The sequence below is a fragment of the Myiozetetes cayanensis genome, unplaced genomic scaffold, assembly GCF_022539395.1.
Source record: "Myiozetetes cayanensis isolate MyiCay16 unplaced genomic scaffold, myiCay2020 scf3, whole genome shotgun sequence".
In the NCBI taxonomy this organism is placed as follows: Eukaryota; Metazoa; Chordata; class Aves; order Passeriformes; family Tyrannidae; genus Myiozetetes; species Myiozetetes cayanensis.
Genome location: NW_026087521.1, coordinates 6,243,651 through 6,263,126, shown reverse-complemented (window position 1 = coordinate 6,263,126; position 19,476 = coordinate 6,243,651). Strand labels below are relative to the sequence as shown.

The following is a 19,476-nucleotide window of genomic DNA, read 5'->3' as shown; positions in this document are numbered from 1 at the left end:
CATATTTGCTTCTCGAAATTCAGTTTTAAACAGTGAAGGAAAAGGATAAAAATTTTTTGCAATCCTGCATTTGCAGTCCTGTTTCAGCCTCCAAAGTATTCACAGGCATAGATAATTTTATAACTGTTATAGATTTATTTCGGGATGTGAAAACCCATTATAATTTTTTAAATTAGGATACATCCATCTCAGCGCTTTCTACCACAATACTGTACAGGTTCAAATTATTTTATTATAATAAACAAAAGTCAAGACAACACCTTAAAAATTAAGAGTTCTATAAAACCAAGTGACTTGAGTACATCAGGAGCTACATGTTTCAGACCTAAATGATCTGTTTTAAACCTTACCCACATCTGGCTAAAGCAAGAAGTTACATAAGCCATCAAAAATTTAACATCAGATTAGTATGGTCACAAGGGCAGCAATAAAACTGCCATCTGGAGAAAGAGCAGGGTTCACTTCAAATGCTTGATGAATACAGCACTACTCCATTTTGCTGAAAGCTTCCCAAACAGCTTTTTCATATATTACTTTCCTGATATATAATATATGAGAGATGAACAGGCTCACTGTTCTTAAGAGTTGATCAGCAAATATCCCACCTCTCTTCTGAATTCAGTGAGCCAGCCCCGTTCTGCAGGGCAGCCACAGGGCAGAGCACTTCAGGGGAATGTTCCTGAAAGGTTTCACAGCAGCAGACACACTGCGGGTTCTGTAGCACATCCATGTTGTTAACCGATGAAAATTCTTTCCCTAAAGCAGATTACAACAAGATTAGTGACTACAGGGCAGGGGAAGAGTTTTACCGTTTTCCCACTGAATTAATGAGAAAACCCTGAAAACCTCCTTCATAGGATATAGAATTGAACATTATTTGAGCAAGAAGGAAAAAAAACCCCAAAGTGTTTGGCAGGTGAAATTCCAGAAGATGAAGAAATGGAGGGCATCACTCAATTAATGCAGTCCATAACGTGAATCTGCAGTGTGTCCAAATCAGGTAAAATTTCTTCACATTTGGGACATGAATATATTGAGATATTCCGCTGCTCTGGCCAGTCTTGACTACCAGTTCCTGCAAGCAGAGAAGATAAATGATTACCTGTTATACCACCTGATTTTGCTCTCTCCAGCTACCCAGTTTCCAGAACAGCCACAGGGAAGCTGCCTGCAGCCAAGCAAAGCTGGTTTAACCTGAACACAGCAGGGCTTGGCCCCGTGAACTGGAGAAGGTGCTCACAGTACCTCTTTGGACAAGGCGAGGCGACTGTTCCCGATCTGGCACTCTGGCTCCGTGGCGATTCTGCATCTCTGCCAAAGAGTTTCTGTGGAGAATAAATAAGGCAAGGCCTCTGAAAATAGACTCATGTCAGCTGGTCATGCATTTAGTTCTCAACTGCTGCTCAGAAACAGGACCTAGAAATGTCGCTGCTTTGTGAGATCACGCCAGGGTCCAGCTGAAATCAGGGTCATGCAACTGATACCAGCAGGATGTGGACAGCTAGGAATCTAGGGCACATCCCTCTGGAAAACTCCAAGGACTCCCAGATATTCAGGGCAAACTACAAATTTGATTAAAGCAGAAAAGCAAGTTATACCAGAAAAAGGGCTCAGTACATCAGTAATGTGAAATGTAACTTGATTCAAGTATCACAGGACTTGAAACTGTGTATTCACTTACCACTGCCACCTCGAGAAGCAGCAGACATCCCTGGCACACAAGCAGCAAGATTAGCTGCAAACTCACTGCTAAAATTGAGGCCAGAATGCAAGAAACTCACATGAATCAGCAGGGAGAATTTAGCAAGCACGAATCATCCTAAGTGAAAACTTGCTAAGGCACCCAACTAAGAACTAACACACCTTACAGAGATTCTACTACAAAATTAAAGTAAGAAGTCAGACAATTCATTTTTCTCCTCTTTTAAAATTCAAATTAAGCAAGAAATGTCTGCAAAGTCATTTGCCTTTCTACTGAGATGCTATCAAAACCACGTTGGTAAACTCCAGTACACAGAATAACAGGACAGTCCAAAGGCAGCTCAGCCAAAGTCTGTTCTCACCGGCCAAGATCTTCAAGGTTTTGCTGCTCCTTTAGCAGGTATGCCAGCTGGACAGCCAACTGCTCCTTCTCCTCGTGGATCTTCTCTCTTGCTGCCCTCTCAGCATGGAAATCAGAACAATAAACCTCCATCTGATCAGAGAAATGGAATCATGCTGAGAATCTCTAACTTCGATTGAACCATATACATACATAATATATATCAAAATCACAAATCTGTGTCATAGCCTGCATCTACTCAAGACACCCACACGCTGCAAAGCCGAGACCTGCACTAGTCACAAGGTGAAGAAGACTCAACAGTTCCTGGATTCTGTACAAGATACTTCAAGTGTCTTACCTGGGACACTGCTATTGCCTCTGCTGTACAGAGGCAGAAATGAGGCCCAGACAGGCAGTGAGGACGTGATTCAACCAGTGACAATGACAAATCTGTAGCACAGAGAGTGGAACCGGGCCCAGGTGCCAGTTCTGTGCCTTAAATGTGAAGCAACTCCTTTTTAGTCACTATTAACACAAGCTGGTCTGAGTGAAATCATCCTAAAACACATGCAGTGATTCTTAAGCTAGTGGTTTTAAATACACATCTATTCCCAAATTCTGTTTGTTGTGCCAGACTCCAGCATTCAGTTCCTCCTACAGAGCCCTAGGATATGGTGGTAACAGCTCTGCAGGTATCTGCGAGGCAGGCCAAGTAAGTGAATTATGCTTTGGAGTTGAGGAAATGTATTCAGTATTCCAGAGTAAGTCACTAAACACCTCTTGGTTTCTGAATATTGGGTGGGGGAAGTAGCCAGTTTCTGAAGAGCTGATACCTGAGCACGGAGCACAGACATGGTTTCAAGGTCCTCCTCTTGCTTAGCAATTATCTGCTTCATTTCATCTATCTGGAGCTGCTTTGCAGCAAGGGCTTGTTCTGCCAACTCCACCTTTGCTTTCAGTTGTTCCACCACAGCTTTATCCACTCTGTCCAGCTGCAAAGAACAACTCTGATTATGAGGTGAATTCCAAATACGACCCTGCTCAAAGTGCAAGTTTGCTTCTTCCTCCTCCTGCCCTTGAAAAACTTCCAATTTTTTAGGCTATCAAAGGAACTTGGACTAAGACAGCGGTGGTGACTGATATTTTATCTTAAAGATTAGCTATGAGCTTTCAAATTGCATTGTATCAAGTTAAAACAGAACTCCCTAATGGACACTGCAAAGGCTGTTTTTTCCTAGTTTCCAAAATTATACAGAAGAACCTGGCACTTCCACGGAGCTTCAGTTATGAACAAGACCCCACTGTGGCAGGCATTCTATTTAAGAATGCAAAAATGTTTTAGAGATCTACCTTCCTACACTTACAGACAACACTGCAGGAACACTGAAGTACCTTTGTTTATCACTGCTCCCTAAGGACTGGACTCTGTACTGCACTGCAGGTTTGACCTTACCTGGAAAACACCATGAAGTTACTGATGTGTGGATAAAGTTTTCTCTAACTGACAGCACAGGATCTGTGTTTAGCAGAGCAGCTCTGCTATGTTGCATGTTATTATGTAGAAGAGATGCCAATTGGTTCCTGCCCAAATGTGATCTTGGATAGATTCTCCCATCCCTTCCCGCTACCCTCTAATAAATTATGATTTCTTCTTGTGATGAGTTTACCTCTTTGAGTTTCATTTCATCGATTTGTTTCATTGCCTCAGTGAGTTGAGGAAGGAGTTTGCTGTACGAATCCTGCAGGGTATTGTATCTTGATCTGTTTAAGACAAGAAAGGAGGTGAAAGTTTGAAACACTTAATTCTTTGAAATTTAAATAATGTTAGAAAAAGGCCACCCCAGTTCCTTGCAAATCAATCTGTATTTCTGATGACAAAAAAATCATGTTCCATGTCTCAACATCTCTCTTCCAATGAATTGTGTGCTGCTCTATCTGTGGATTGAGTGTGAACATACGTCCTTACTGATCGTCTGCATTTCATATTGAAGAATTCATCATCCAGTATTTTTAAACCAAGCTCACAAATTCTGTTCAAAATGTTAACACCTCTCTTGGGAAGGAATCCAAGTCTTGACTCAGAGTGCAGGAGAATTAACCAGGAGGAGAACCAGACACAGACTCCAGAGATAAGGAGCAACTTCTCCAGCAGCTGAAAACATGTCCTTCGGGAAGTTCAGCCTCTCTGAACAGCCTGGACTGACACTTTCACACTCCTTAACATGGACTGCACATGAAAGGGAGTGGGGAGCCAAGGCAAACAGTGAGTCTCTTTACCTCAGCTTCACTGCACACTTGTCTCTCCTACTGCAAACATACTGTAGTAACCACAGACCTTTTCATTAATGTCACTTTCCCAGCACTGTCATCACCTGACTTGTCCCTGCCCTCCAAGATGTGTCCCCATTTACCCCTGCTAGTGAGTGGCACAGCTGTTGTCACTCCTCTGCTTCCTCTACCTGTATGTTATACCCTGCTCTATTCCACCTTTGACTTTGTGATTAAAGGAAGATAAAAGTCCGAGCTGACAGCTCAAGTATTCCTCAGTGAGGGGTTCAGTAGATAAGAGACTACAGTCTTCTAGTTCATAGGCTACAAACATAACACAGTTTCAAAGGCTGCAGAACACAACTGCAGTATTTTCAACTCAATTCCTCTCTGGCCAGGCTCCCTTGGACTTTCCTACCTTCCTGGAATACAAAACCAAGTCACACTCACTTTTCTTCATGTGTCTTGGCTTGTTCCAGCTTGACCTCTGACTGCATGCTCTCCACCTGAAGTTCCAGCTTCTTGACAGTGTATATTAGCTGCTGCTTCTCCTCCAATTCTGAGGCAGCAGACAAGCTTTTTCTTTCCAGTGCTTGGCACCTGATAGAACAAGGAAAACAGGTTGATCCCTCCTGTTCTGAGTTTGGCACACAAGGCATACAGAAAAAGAACCCTTGAGTGGTTCACTTTAAAGGCTTATTTTGATGAAGAACACGGAAAGACAAAAATCCATCTGTACACAACCAGCAGAAAACAAAGCTGCTGAAACTAACACTTACTTTCTTATTACAATAAATCTCATAAAACTGGAATTTGACAGAAAGCAACTAAAGTGAGAGCCTTGTAACCACTTTTATAACCTACACAATTGGTCTTCAAAAGTCCAAACAGTTCATGTGAGAAAGGTCATAAGCAGGTCCCTTGCCTTCTTCCCCGAAAGCCAGAACAGGAATTGATTATGTGAAGTGGTGAACAGGAAAAGATTTGCCTTGACATCATAAAAGGTTAAAACCCAAATTGTATATTTCAAGGCACCAAGGTCCTATTTGTGGAACTAGGTTGGCAGCTCAGATTTTCTGGCAATTGCTGTGTTTCTGTACTTTCATCTCCACTTACAAAGAAAGAGGAATCTTTTAGAGTATTTCTATGAAACAGACATTTAAGTTGATATTTTAGAGCTGGTGAGTTTCCCAAAGTGGGTGTTGTCTCACAAATATGTACTGAGTGCCACGACAGAACTTTTGTTCTTCTGAACCTTACTTTTCTTGAAGTTTCTTCTGAATCAGCTCTGCCTCTTTTAACTTCTCATGGGCTTCCTGAAGCTCCTTAAACAAAGCACAAACTTGCAAATTCAGGGCTTCTACTTCACTGCCAACCTTTCAGAGAAAAAATTAGGAAAATTTCATATGGACGATTCAAGACAGCAAAGCTGCAGGCTAAGAAATCTAAGCAGGAAGTTGTCAAACTTTCTCTAGAGAAAACAGCCTAAGTCAGTCTGCACCACTACACTCTGTACTCAGTAATAAAGTCCAACTACAGGGCTCCACAATTATTCCTAAATATGGCAGAATCCCATTTTGACTTAACCCTTTCATAAATTCCAGGTAACTCAAAGACAACAAACAGCCTCCCAGGCAGGGCAGAGTGGTAACTGCAGTGGTGCTTTCAAATGACTGATCTCAGGGGACCTGCCTGAGCATCCAGCTGCTGTCTGGCAGAGGATGAGCTCTAGCCTCTTCTTGCCCAGCCACTCCTCACTCTCCACACAGAGAGAAAACAGGTTTGAAAAACTTCTCCCTCTCTCCCAGGATGTCTTCAAATGTAGATCCCTCAAAATAAAGTCCACACTGCACACCCCCCATAGTTCCAATAGAGATCTACATTTTACAACAGGGGAAAGTAACATGAGCTCTGCTGACCAGAGCCTCTGCAGAACCCCAGCAGCACACATGGAATCAGCTGCCATCACAAGCACATGAGTGCTGACCTCAGTATCAGCACTGCCATGAGGAGCATCTGGCTCAGGCTGTAACTCAGGCAAAGCTGAGATAAGAACACTGGAAAGAACTAACAGAGACATCATTTGCTTTCCCTAGAAAGGGCATCTCTTGGCCTGACTGCAAACTGGACGCATTTAACCAATCCAGCCCTGGCCCAAAATACTTGTCTTGGCCTTCAGCAGAGCACAGGTCTCCAGCAGATCCCACAGCATATACCCCCTCAGATAACCCACACTACCTCACATACAAGCATCTCAGTTGCCTGTATTATGCAGATGCACTGAACCAGAATGGATTCCATGGCTATGGGGCATTGCACGCTCACCTCACGCAGAGAGGTTACAGCTGCAAGCACATACATTTAGGTGTCTGACTCTAGAGCTGAATCCCAACCCCAATATCCTTTCAAACCCTTACTTTAAAACATGAGGACTGGGTTTTGCCTGAAACCATGTCTCAATCCAAGACAGTTATGCCCCACCATTGCAATACATCCCACTAATAACACAAAAAAACCTAAACCAGGTGCCATGTGAGCTCCATATTTAAAGTCTGTTTTAAAGTACACTGTCATAGGATTCTGATCCAAAAGCTGACCCAGGCAGTAGCCAAGAAATTCACCCAATCTGGATGCTTTCTGGAGCTAGAAGTGTCTGCATCCCTCTCTGTTTGCTGGGCATGGCCAGGGTAATGAGGTATACCTGCAGTTATGCCATGCCTCCCTCATTCTCAGCCATCAATCTCACCCCTCTGGCTGGTGTAAGCTACATATTGGAGAGCTCAAAGTTCACTTCCATTCCCTGTGCAGGATAATTGCCCCTTGCTCCCTGAATGCAAGTGGAAATCTAGGCCCTGAGGTTGCAGACCTCAACAAGTCAGCTGCATGTTGTTAAATCGTGGCTCAGGAGGACAGGTACTTACAGCCTCTGAAGTCTCTTCCCCCTGTTCAGTTTGTGTCCCACTCTCCAGGCAGTTGCTGATTTTCTTCTCCAGCTTTGACAGTCTGGAAAACAGAAGAAATCAACAATGATGGATTTGGCCCATGTTTAAGGTGAGATTGTGACTATTCAAGGATTTCATGCATGTGATGTGCTCTCTTTCTAACATCACAGCCACAGATGCGAGGCAGAATGGAAAGCACAGACATGCAGGAAAGTCTGCACAGCCATGGGGGTTCCTGAGGAACACGGGACACTGAGCATGCACAGTTAATTAAAATGGATGTGTAAGTCTGCAGGTGTGGTGAAGGGCACTGACATTCTGTCCAAAGGGATCAATCTTTGGTACGGTCCAAAACTGCCAACCCTTTGGAAATGAGTTTGTTGGACTGGATTCAGTCTTTTTGCCGAATCCAGTGATTAACACTGCCTCTGTTTTCCTGTGGTATTTTCAGAGGTTGAGGTTTCTAAGAATCGCCTGGTTATGGCTCATTACCTCTTCTAGGAAGACCACGTAGAATCAATTACTGTGACACCAACCTTTCATCGTAGATAATGTCCAGGAAGTCTTACTCTGTCTCTGTGAAGTGGAGATCTGGAACAACTACTGCCTGGGCAATTTGCCACCCCTGAGCAGTTGTGCTGATATAACTGAGCTGAGACAGACCCTCATGCAGATCTCACTGGGACAACTTTCTCCCTTAAACAAATTTGGAATTAAACTTACTTATAGACATTTCTAAGGAGCTTTTGCAAGCTCACACACTGCTAAATGTAGCCTGCCAGTATCACGAAGAGGACCGTGATCCCTGTTTTAGTTATAGTGATGATTCATACAAAACCAAATAACTATGGAGAAATGTGGAGAGAACATCCTCAACTAGTCATCATATAATTCTGACGTAACCTGGGGAAAGTTCAAACCCAAGAGGCAATAAGTAAATTTTTTTTGAACTGTGATACTATAGGAAATAAAAATAAAACAGAAATTCTTTTGCTCATGGAAGAGAGCCTGTGGTTTACCTCTGTAAGAACTACCACAATATTAAGTTATTACTGCTGAGTGCTCAGGAAATTCCCCATCCAAGTCACACTGTTATTTACACTTTGATCAGCCAGAGGCTTGGTAACTGCAGCAGCCCTGAAAGAAAACAGCTTTAAATGTTACAGTGCACCTACTTCATACCTCTCTCTGTGATCCTGTAGCTCCTTCTCAAGTTTTTCCCTCTTCTGAGTTTCATTTCTAAGGGAGCACAGCAGCTGGCTCACAGTTAGCTCCTCGGACTCCAAATTCTTAGATTCATCTGCAGATCTGCTCCTGCTTCAAATCAAACCAGATGTAAATAACAACAGCCACAACTTTACCAGAGCATTCCTTTATCCCTGGGATCCAATCTGAGATGTCACCATTTCACAGTGATGAAAACCAGTGCTCTGAGGAAAGGGTTCATTCCCAATTCCCAAGAACCAAGAGCACCAGCCACAGCCACTGTGTGTGCAAATAAAGGACTCAGACAGTTGCCCTCCAGCTGAGGGAACAATTCAGTCCTTAAGCAAGGAGAGCAAAAGCAGTCACGACAATACAAACCCCAATGCACTTATTCTGGCCTATTTTGCAGCCCTTTCTGCAAAGTGCTGCTGTCTGTTCCTAGAAATAACATTTTTTCCCAATAAAACGTGGAAGGTTTCTTATCTCCGTCTCACTCCCTTTCAGAAAAAGAAAGCATCTTCCACTAAAAATGGTCATCACTTTCTTTCTCAGAAAAAAACATCTTTACTGTTTCACTTCCCTCACATCCTATAGCTCTTTTCAAAATTACATTATGCTAGTGTAGAGTGAACCAGAGTAAACACAGAACTCTGAAAAATAGGGTACGTGATAAAACACTATTACTTCCATTTTTATGTCCATCTAGACAGACAGTCAAAATCCCCCAACTATATGGTAAGATAGGCAGGATGTTCACTCTGTACATTTTAGCAGCACAGCTGTAAAACAGCATGTGGTTAACACTTTGCTTTTGTAGTTCACAACAGAAAGCAAAGCAGAGTCTTCTCTGTGCTCCTCAGAGCTGGAAATCTTTGGTGAGCAAAATTCAATACCCCCAGAGAAAGTGTTCAGCCAGGATATTTTAAGTAAATAACTTTTATCAGGGGATTTTTAGTGCAGTTCTACTCTTACAGAAATAAACCCATCCTGAGTGGATCACATTTCTCTGAAGGTGTTAACAGCACCAGTCTAAGGTTTCAGAGCTGGACAAAGACACGTGGTGACACTGGAAATATTTTAAGAGGTATGTATACCCCCTGTTCTTGTAGATATGGGTCAGATTCTCATCCAAAGGTAAGCAAGTCCTGCAGGGAATGTCTTCTCATACATAATAAGTGTTCTCACAAGCCACCACTAACAACAAGCTTCATACTTGCAGCCTGGTCTGTGGTCAGCAGCTCTCTCAGTTTCATCCACAACTGTAACACCTTTTTTCTCCCCTCCCCCTTCAACTTCTTAACTGCATGCTGAGGGCCAAATTTCTATGTCATTACACTGTTCTTCCTTGCTGATGTAAGGAGTGACAACTTGTGCATGGAGCACAGCTTTCTGGCCTGCTGTGTCCTTAGAGCTTTCCATATCCTTCCCTTTCAAAAGCAAAGGCACAAAGTAAGTCCGAGAGTTCAGCCAAAATCGTTTGGCTGCTAAACTGGGCAGTATCCAAGATGGAAAGTTTAACAGTATCAGATGTCTATGTCCACAAGGAGTAAAGGTTCAGCCAGGGGCAAGAAAGTCCCTTGTTTCCTCGAGCTGATGTAAAGATCAAATTTTGAGGAGTAACCTAAACAAAATGCTGGTATCCTAATCCCAGTAACCTGAAAAGCAATGACTCTTGCACTGTCAGCCTACCCCATCATGATACACTTCATACCAAGCACAGACAAACACGACAGACAGGTCCAGATCTGAAAGACTGCAAGACCTCTGACTCTCACCAACATCAGTATAATTGGGTAGAGCACAGATACTCTAAGATGGTCTCCAAAGGCTAGGAGGGAGTGAGTCCCTGCAGCCTCTCTCTCTTTACCTTTTCTGTCTGGCCTGCCTAAAAGGCCCAAAGAGTTGGCAAGTCAGCATGTCCATAAATGCCTGGCCAACTGGCCAGAATGTGCACTCCCTCTTGTCAGCTGGTGAAAGCTGGGAGGAAAAATGTCAGAGAACTGAGCGTCTTTCCAACATGGCAGGAAGACTACTGCAATGGAGGGATGCAAAACCACAGAAAAATTGAATATTCTAGTTCATTCCTCACAGAAAGAAGTTCCCTCACACTGACAATAAAACATATTGGAGAATTCTGAATCACACACATCACACAGGGACCTACGTACATGTAGACAGCAACGTTCCCAGTTGTTTCACCACTATTCTCTTGATGTTCCTTTGCAGTTCTATTTATTTCTCCTTCCTAGGAAAGAAAAAAAACATTATTAGCTTGGTATTTGGACTAAGCAGGGCAGAGTTTCATTTGTTTGAGTTAAGGAAGGAAGAAAAACAGGGAAAACTACTATCATAGCAATACAGATAAATAAAAAACAAAACTCCTACGGATCATCTTCATGTTTGGAGATTCTTCACTCAAAATACTTCACATGCCTTTCCCTTAATCTCTTCTGGACTGATTAGAGAAGAGGCAAAATAATGAGATTTACTCTTGTCCTTTCATCAGCAACTTCCATGGCCACTCTCCCCTATAAAGATGACTGGGCACCACACAACCAACATCACTGCAGGTGATTTAAATCTAAGCCTAAAAATCATTCTGCTGTCTCCTAAAAGAACCACTCTTCTTTCCCACTACAAATCTCACTCCTTGATCTTTGTAGCCCAAAGGAGAATTCATCTAGCAAAAAAAAACCAACACAATGAATACATCCCTGAAGGTTTCCTGCAGTCGGAAGTTTTCTCTGACAACTCCAAACAAATTTTAATTAAATTCTTTTAATTTCTTGTTGCATGCCTCCTTTCCAGAAAGGGGATGTGGGGGTTATAGGGATAGCAGAAGCTTGCATTTTCACATTTCACAGTTTGCCTGTGAAGATTTTTCAGACACAAGAATAGTAGAAAAAGTACACATTTTTGTGCCTCTAGGGAATACTCTACAGTTTTGCACTTAGTTTTGTTTGCCTCCATCCCTACATGTCTGCCAGCAGAAAGAGAGCTCCATTCTCAGAAGAAAATGTCCCTGTCTATGCAAAGGTATTGCCCCTTAACAAAACATAGTATTGATGTTCCCAGAAATTCCAACTAAGACAAGACTTAACATTCTTAACTAGTCTGAAGCCATCTGATGGACCATGGTTGTTTTTTCCAGAGTATATTTTTAGTGCAATAGAGGCACTGCCTATGAAATTAATTTACTTTGAGCATTAAAGTGAAAGCTCAAAAGTAAGTTCCAAGTCCTTTATCACTACATCTTGTAACACACAAGTGCTCCATGGCAGGCAATCTAAGAAACCAAGGAATCATGGAATCGTTTAGGTGGGTACCTGGCTGCAGGTTACTGTGTTCTTTTTATCTCCTTTACTTACGTGCATCCCAATCTCCACAAAGGAATCCTCTGCTGACACGTTCAGCTTGACTTGCAGCTCTGAAATGATGGCAACCAGATCTGCCTTCTCAGCCTGGAGCCGCTGCACCTGGGATTTCAGGTTCCTCACTTCCTTCTCAAGAGCCACGCAGCCCTCCTGGATAAACAAACCCTGCATCAGCCAACCAAAGGGGAACAACAGCCAAGCAGCACAGAGTCTGAACACAACAGTGCCCTGTATCCCTCCTTCTCTGTTTAGGCTTGCCTGGAAAAGCCCATTGTACACATGTTTTGGTTCTCCAAACAGCAGGAAGTCTAAATTGTGAAAACAAATTAATCCAACACTGGGCTATTGTGCTTCTGGAAAACATGAGACTGGTTGTCCAAATGCACAGATAATTAGGATGTAATTTTTTCCCTAAATCTATGCCTCTCACTACCACGTAAGGTATCAGCCAACATACAGAATTATTGTCCAGAATTGCTGTATTTTTTTCACCCACATCCTTATTACTCTTCTCCCAAACCAAGATTCTAGGGAGAAAAGACCTGAGGGCCAGGAGCTTTACACACACACACACACACACACACACACACACACACACACACCCCCCATCTTCAGTCTTTCCCCATCATACAACTTCTCTGTACCCCATCTCTCCCTGACCTTCACACAGTCTTGGATCCCTTCCATAAAGTCTCTCTTCCTCAGAGATTCTCCCCAAACTTAATTGCTCCTTCCAATCATGACTGTCTCCTTTACCTTCTTCCTCTTCCCTTTCCCCAGGATCCTCAAAACCCTTACTTAAACCTCTACATAACAAGCAAGACTCATTTTTTTCCTCTCTTTTAAATGCCTCTCCCCATTATGAAACTTTCCCTGTGAGTTTTTTTCTGTCTCATTTTTGCAATCTGAGCCTTCCACCTCCTGATAACACCTTTGTTACACCACATACCATCTGTGTAAATTCTGGACAATTCCTGGAGTCTGAATTGCCTTCTCACCTATGATTATGCCAAATCTCCAGACTCTCTATGCTCACCCTACCTCCTGACTTGCTGCTGCCTATAATTTTGTGCTTATGCTGTAAGAGGATTCGATCAAGAGCCAGCTCCAGTGAAGGAGAGAGATTATTTTCAAGCAGGTTGGAAAACTCTGGCAATAACCTGCTTTTAGTATTCAAAGAACTTCTACAACAGATAAAAGGAGAATAAATCCCCTACTTCCCCTCAAAAACATATTCCAGATTTATGAAATCCTGAGTTTACCTGACAATCCTGAAACACAACCTTCAGCCTGTAAAGGTTGTGCAAGTGATACTTACACAACCACACTATTCAAACACGACTTTCTCCCCGCCTTGTAACTTCTCAGCTCATTGGCCAATTTTGAATTACATGCTGAAACATTTCTTACAGAGCTCCACAAAAAAGTCAGGAGAGGAAAAGAGAGTCTAATAGTGACTTTGTTAAGAAAAAGCCTAATACACTCATCCTTCATCAAGCAACACAGAATCCACATGGCTCCTGGAGGTACCAGGACACATCAATTTGTCTCTGTGTGGAACTTCTTATTAAATAACTTCTCACATGACCAAGTGGGACACGAAGCAGGTTTTGTTTAAAGAGGCTTTGCCCACAGACGCCTTCAGCACCACCTGCAAAACGTTTCCTGGCTGCAACACAACCACCTGCAGCATTAGAAATGATGTGTTACAGAGCCAAAGGTCGGAGAGAGGGAGGAAGCTCAGTTATACTCAAATGGGGCAGCAGAAGCACAGATCTAATCTGAGCTCAAGTGAAAGAGATTCCATAAAAGAAGACTAATATAATAAAAATAGATGGCATGTCATTCTTTTGTTTACTTGTCAACTTCTCCCTGGAAACACAAACACAAAAAGCAATTAAATGATCATGAGACAGATAATCTAATGAGCAAAGGGAGGGATAAAGTCAAGAGATATCCAAGAGTAACCAAAATAAAGAATGAAAAATTAGCAAGAAATGCTAATTTCTTTTTCCTTATGTCAAGAATTTTAATTATTATTGTTATTAAATGCTAATGAAAATGTAAATTATCTCAGGTGTGGCATAATTTTCTGTTACTACGCTCTGAGAGGCTTCACATTATAAAATAAGTTAGAGTTAAGGATAAAAATGGAGATGTTAACCAATTTCCAAGCCTCCTAGTGAGATGAATCATAAAAGAGAGCGAATGCTCCAGACTTTCAGTTCAAAAGCATGTCAATCCAACCAATTCCTTATTCACCATTTCAGCTCCTTCTTCTCTTCCCTTCAAGCTTTGAAGTTGTTGCTGTAGCTGTTCATTTTCAACGCACTTGGCCTGCAAGCACTGCTTCGCCTCCTTAAACTTCGACTCATAAAATTCTCGTTCTTCCTTCTGCTTCTCTCTCCAGATGGAAAGTTCCTCGTATCGGTCCTTCATAGCTTGGTTATGCAACTTCATGGCTTCTAAATGGTAGCCAGAGACAAGACATTGATTCACATTAATGCTCTGCCCGTGAAACAGCAGATTTCCACTACACTGAGCTCAGCATTCCTCAGTATCAAATGGGTTGGCAATAATTGGGTATGAAATGTGAACCCTCCTCCTCGCGTACTTTGAATACCAAACCAAAACTAAGCGTCCCATAGTCCCTTAGCACTATAATAAATAGCATTGAATCCTCTCTTGAAATCATATGCCCACACTCTCTGACTTCTTGTCCAACTTTTCCCTAAGCCAAGAAGTACAAGTCAGAAGCATTGTTCACGAGAGGTACTTGGTATCCTGCTGAGTGTGTTATTTACACGATCAGCCCAAATGAAGCTGCTGAACTGAGCTCCTGAAACTACTGAGACTTGGCAGGGAAAACAGGCAGCCTAGACTGGTAAATTACTGCATGGAAACAGATGCTATCAAACCAAATGTCTCAAATATGGCCAACAACGCTCTACTCGAACATTTGGTTAAGACTTGATTGCAAGCATTGAAAAAATACACCAAACAACTTAGAGCCAAGTTATTTTCTCATATGTAACAAAGCCAGTGAGTAACATCAGTCTTGCTATTACAACATGCTTACAAGATTTTGAGGCAGTCAATGAAATTATTTCATTCTTGTTTGTTTTTTTTTAAAGCAAACAACTCAAAGTTGATTGCTTAAAAATATTTTATATTTTCTGGTAACTTCCATTATGTCCTGATGTCGTATTATAAACTGCCCATAAATCCTTCAGGTTATGTAAATAAATGTAGTCTGGAGAAGGATTCTGCAAGTTATGAGTTACAGCAGCTGTAAATATGTCCCAGAACATTATCTTATATGATATAGAACCTTTTAGCAAAATACCAGAGGTACTTCGAGAAAAAACTTTCCTTCTAGATATCCATGAGACAGAGAACTTGGAGCAGGTCCAAAATGATTCAGGTGGAATTTAAACACTAATGTAAAATCAGAACAGAGGAGATATGTGACTTCATGCTCTGCTGTCATATAAACAGTGAGATACCTCTGTCTTTTACACGGAAAACTCCCAGAGCCCTTAGGTTTTATTCTAATCATTTAAAGGAAGAAATATCTGACACCTAAATTCCTGGGATCCAGAAACAAATCTATCTCACCTGAAAGACTCACATTATAAGGAATTATCAGGGAAAGCTATTAAGTTTCTCCCAGATAGACCCTGCCACAGCTATCACTTCCCTTTGAAGTACAGAAGGTGCAGTACCCACCCCTCCTGATGCAGCTATGGCAAAATGTTAGTCTGTAATGGAGCCAACAGTCCTACCACACAAACCAAAAAGCTTTTAGAGGTTGATGAGCAAAAAGCATATCATAGGAAGAGATTTTTCACCTCATCTCACCTCCTAAAATACATGCTATACTGTGTGGGTATATATATATATTTTTTATATATATATATATATTCTAAAGCAAGTAATTGGGCTGTTCTCCCCCTAGTCTTCCATACCGATTCAATCTGATATGTCCTATCAAGCATCCTATTTATGTGCCCCATCAAACTGGCCACTTGTAGAGTCCTTTATACAGTGAATACTACCCAGGGATAAAACGTTACCCAGCCAAATGAGCACAGAATTCATAGTCAGCACAAAAAAAAAAACAACCCTTCAGATGAGACTTGGGGCTTTTGTATTTCAAGAGCAGCTCACACGTGCCTTCACCTTTTAACTCATTGTTCTCAGTGATTAGTTCTTTCATCTGCTGCAGCATCTCCTCTGGGGAGTAGGTACCAAGGGCAGGAGCAGCCCCACTGTCCACTCCGTTTTCCATTTTACCCTTGGGATGCTCTCCATTTTCAGCAGGACGGCCCTTCAACTTGCTGGACATCTCTGAAGCAGCTACTACAAGGTTTGCAAAGAGGAAATTCTCAATTTCTTGCTCAGTTATGAAGAAAATATGATCATGCATTCACTGTACTATGACAAGCAGGCCTCGTGTCTTGTCACAGCACACAGGCACCTGCAATCCCTCTGACCTCGTACACCAGAGTATCCATGAGCGTCCATAAAACATTAATCCCCAACGGGGCTAAAACACAGGACGCCCAAGACTGCTCTCGGGCTAACCAACCCTCCCTCAGGAGCCCATTCCTCTGGGAACGAAACGAGACCTCCAGTCTCACCACTTCCCTCCCCGCCGCCCGCACGGCCCTGACAGCGCCCCGGCACTGCCTTTCACGCCCACATCCCATTTCCGCCGATTTTTAACTTTCATTTTCGCTTCCTTGTCCCCCTTTTCCCCTTCTCCGGCATAACCCCGGCGGGGTTACCGGGAGGCTGCGGCGCCCGCCCCCGCCGCTGCCCGGGCACGGCCGCTCCGTCCCCGTGCCGGTTCGGCCTCCGGGAGCCGCAAGCCCGCGTTTTCCCGCTTGTCCTTCCTTCCTCTCTCCCTCCCTCCCTTCCCGCAGGCCCACCCCCGATCCGCCGAGTCATCGGGCGAGCCCGGTCAGGGCCACCGCCGTGCCCCACGCTCCGGGCTGGCCTCGGGGAACGCTGTGCCCGCTCACCCCTCACGGCGCGCCCATGGCGGCGGCCCGGCCCGGCCCGGCTCTGCTGACGGAGCGACTGCCCGCCCCGCTGTCCCCGCCTCCGCCTCCTCCTTCTCCGACGCCGAGGGGATTTCCCAGCCCCGCTCCTCCCTGCCCTTGGGCGCGAAGCGTTCGCTTCCCTACGCATCATCCCCCCGGGCCACCGCCGTGCGGAGCCAGGAATTCGCCAGCCCGGCGGGAACGGGAGCAGCAAAGTCGTGTGGGGGGCATTGCCCGCCAGGGGGTAAAGTCCTGCGGGTCCGCGGAAGGAGGAAGACTGGAGGAGACGAGGAATCGGACAACGGCAGCAAGAGGGATGATGAATTACAAAATCACGGGATCAGTTAGGCTGGAAAAGACCTCTGAGATCATCGACTCCAACCTGTGACCGAACACTGCCTTGTCAACCAGAGCAGGGCACTGAGTGCCACGTCCAGTCTTTCCTTGAACACCTCCAGGGATGGTGTCTCCACCAACTCCCTGGGCAGCCCAATCCAATGTCTAATCACCCATTCTGTGCGGAAATTCCTCCTAATGTCCAAGCTAAATCTCCCCTCGTGCAACCTGAGGCCCCTTTCCCTCATCCTGTTACTGTTTGCCTGGGAGAAGAGCCACATCCCCACCCAGCAGCAGCCTCCTTCCAGGGAGATGTGGAGAGCTATAGGATCAACCCTGAGCCTCCTTTTTTCCAGGCTAAACACCCCCAGCTCCCTCAGCCACTCCTCATAGGACATGCATTCCAAACCCTTTCTCAGCTCCATTGCCCTTCTCTGGATGCACTCCAGCACCTCAATTATCTTTCCTAAATCGAGGGGTCCAGAACCGGACACAGCACTCAAGGTGTGACCTCACCAGTGCCGAGTACAGGGGGAGGAATGGCTTCTCATGGCATGAGGCCTAAAAGACGGGATCAAGAGGCAGATATGAGGCAAATGAAAGGGAATGTTATTGCCCAGGGCATTTTAGTGATTACTGCCACAGGATCAAATCAATTAGGGTGGGGTTTGCTGTTGGATCCCAAAATATAATGTCTGCAGAGAGAGATTTGAGTGGCCTTTGCAAAAGGCCATGGGCTACAGAAGCTGGGAAAACCCCTCTGTCATTGACCTCATCCCTGTGGATTTTTTCCTGCAGCAGGATGTGAAGAGACTCCTTGCATGATGTGATCACATGTCCTGCCCAAGCTGAAGAGTCCTCACCCTCATCTCATCCAACCTGTGCAGAAGACCTACTGTACCTTATCTGTCCCTTTGTGCTCCCTGAATCCTTGCATTCTGTAGACCAGAATACCTGTTCCCCTGTAAAATCCCCTGAAATAAAGTGGATTTTCCCCCATGAGGTTAAGCCCCCAAATTTGTTAATCTGGATTTTTCCCTTATGTCATCCCTTGAAACCCTCTGTTTGTAATAGTTACAATTTCCTGTTGAATATGTAGACCCTAAACCCTTTAAATATGAACTTGTGAGTCCAATAAAGGATTCCAGTTTCTTGCCTCCCTGGCATCGTCTTATCTTTATTGACCTCTGCAGTTTGCCATGCTCTGGGGGTGTAGCCCATTAATGCCTGTCCTGTGATGTGGTACCTGGCCTTGGAAGCCATTAAATGCCAGAGTCCAGGGATGGGGTTAGCTGGGGCAGTTCATCCTGCACAGTCCCAGTGCTTTATGACTGTCCTTATCAGGAAGCAGGGCAGTTCTTAAGTAATAAAGCCAACTGTGATGTTTTGGTTCCTTCTTTTACAATGGGAAAAAAAGCTATTGTAGCTAAAATGTCAGTTTTTCGTGAGAAAAATACCAGTCTTTCATTAAATTACCTCATGGCTTGAAAATGAACTATTTTGATTTGAAAATATCGATTTGCTATGTCCTAGAAGTTGTGAATTGTCTGCTGTTTAATGAAACTGTGCCTTGCCATGAACTAGCCTTCTCGGCTGCCCTCCAAGCATCACATCCAGGAACTCCCCAGCATGAGGGAAGGACATGAATTGTGGAGGGTAGATGCTGGTGGTGAACAGCCCTTTTACAGCTGAGGGACTTCAACATTCAAACTTCAGGGAGGGTGCAGCTTAAAAATCTCTCTAGAAGTAAAACCGGCAAACATTTGGGACCACCTAGGTGGTAAAGAACAGGTCTGATAGCAGATTTATGCATGCTGAGCCCATAATCCATGTGCTTTCTGCTTACTCTGCTAGTGAACAGAATCCATCTCCTTGTAGGTGCACTGAGATCTCTGCTAGAGGGAGTGTGATCTCCAAGTTACTGTCCTCTCCCATCACTGCATCAGTGACTGGATGTTAGACAGGAGTGTCTGGGAGTTAGAGGGGCGATAAAGGCGTCTTCTGTGAGAATGAGGAACAGAATTACTGGCAGCTTATCATGGCTTTTTATTTGAGCTCTGAGCTAAGCTGTTGCAAACAGCAAGACCTTACTGCATGTGCAGCAAAGAAAACTGAGTTTTACTTGTCAGAGGAGTTTCAAGAAACATTTGCTCTTTTATTACACTTCTGATGACTGTTTGTTCAGACAGTAATCCCACATCTGGGTTCAGTACCTAGAATTAATTTTTGGGAATAGATCTTATTTAAACAGCAAATAC

The 19,476-nt window shown here is 43.7% G+C and overlaps 1 protein-coding gene across 5 annotated transcripts; it reads right to left on the bottom strand.

The window, feature by feature from the left end:
- Window positions 1–115: 115 nt before the first annotated feature.
- OPTN (optineurin) lies at window positions 116–16,934 on the bottom strand. Of its 5 annotated transcripts, none has more exons than XM_050324273.1 (14): window positions 16,862–16,934; window positions 16,011–16,196; window positions 14,097–14,299; window positions 11,829–11,984; window positions 10,629–10,705; window positions 8,437–8,571; window positions 7,234–7,315; window positions 5,573–5,688; window positions 4,763–4,912; window positions 3,712–3,805; window positions 2,878–3,036; window positions 2,064–2,194; window positions 1,246–1,325; window positions 116–1,075 (listed from the first exon to the last, which is right to left on the bottom strand). In XM_050324273.1, exons 2-14 carry the CDS (start codon window positions 16,180–16,182, stop codon window positions 954–956), a joined length of 1,677 nt encoding a protein of 558 aa, XP_050180230.1. In that variant the 5' UTR covers window positions 16,183–16,196; window positions 16,862–16,934; the 3' UTR covers window positions 116–953. The 5 variants fall into 5 exon arrangements, with proteins under 5 accessions (XP_050180230.1, XP_050180226.1, XP_050180227.1 ...); XM_050324269.1 differs by having other exon boundaries at window positions 16,769–16,897; XM_050324270.1 differs by having other exon boundaries at window positions 8,437–8,568; window positions 16,769–16,897.
- Window positions 16,935–19,476: the final 2,542 nt, after the last annotated feature.

Coding starts and splice junctions, on each gene's coding strand:
- OPTN (XM_050324269.1), bottom strand. Junction 7,316..8,436: donor CTACAGGATCACAGAGAGAG/GTATGAAGTAGG, acceptor TCTGTTTTCCAG/ACTGTCAAAGCTGGAGAAGA. Junction 4,913..5,572: donor CAGAAGAAACTTCAAGAAAA/GTAAGGTTCAGA, acceptor TTGTTCTATCAG/GTGCCAAGCACTGGAAAGAA.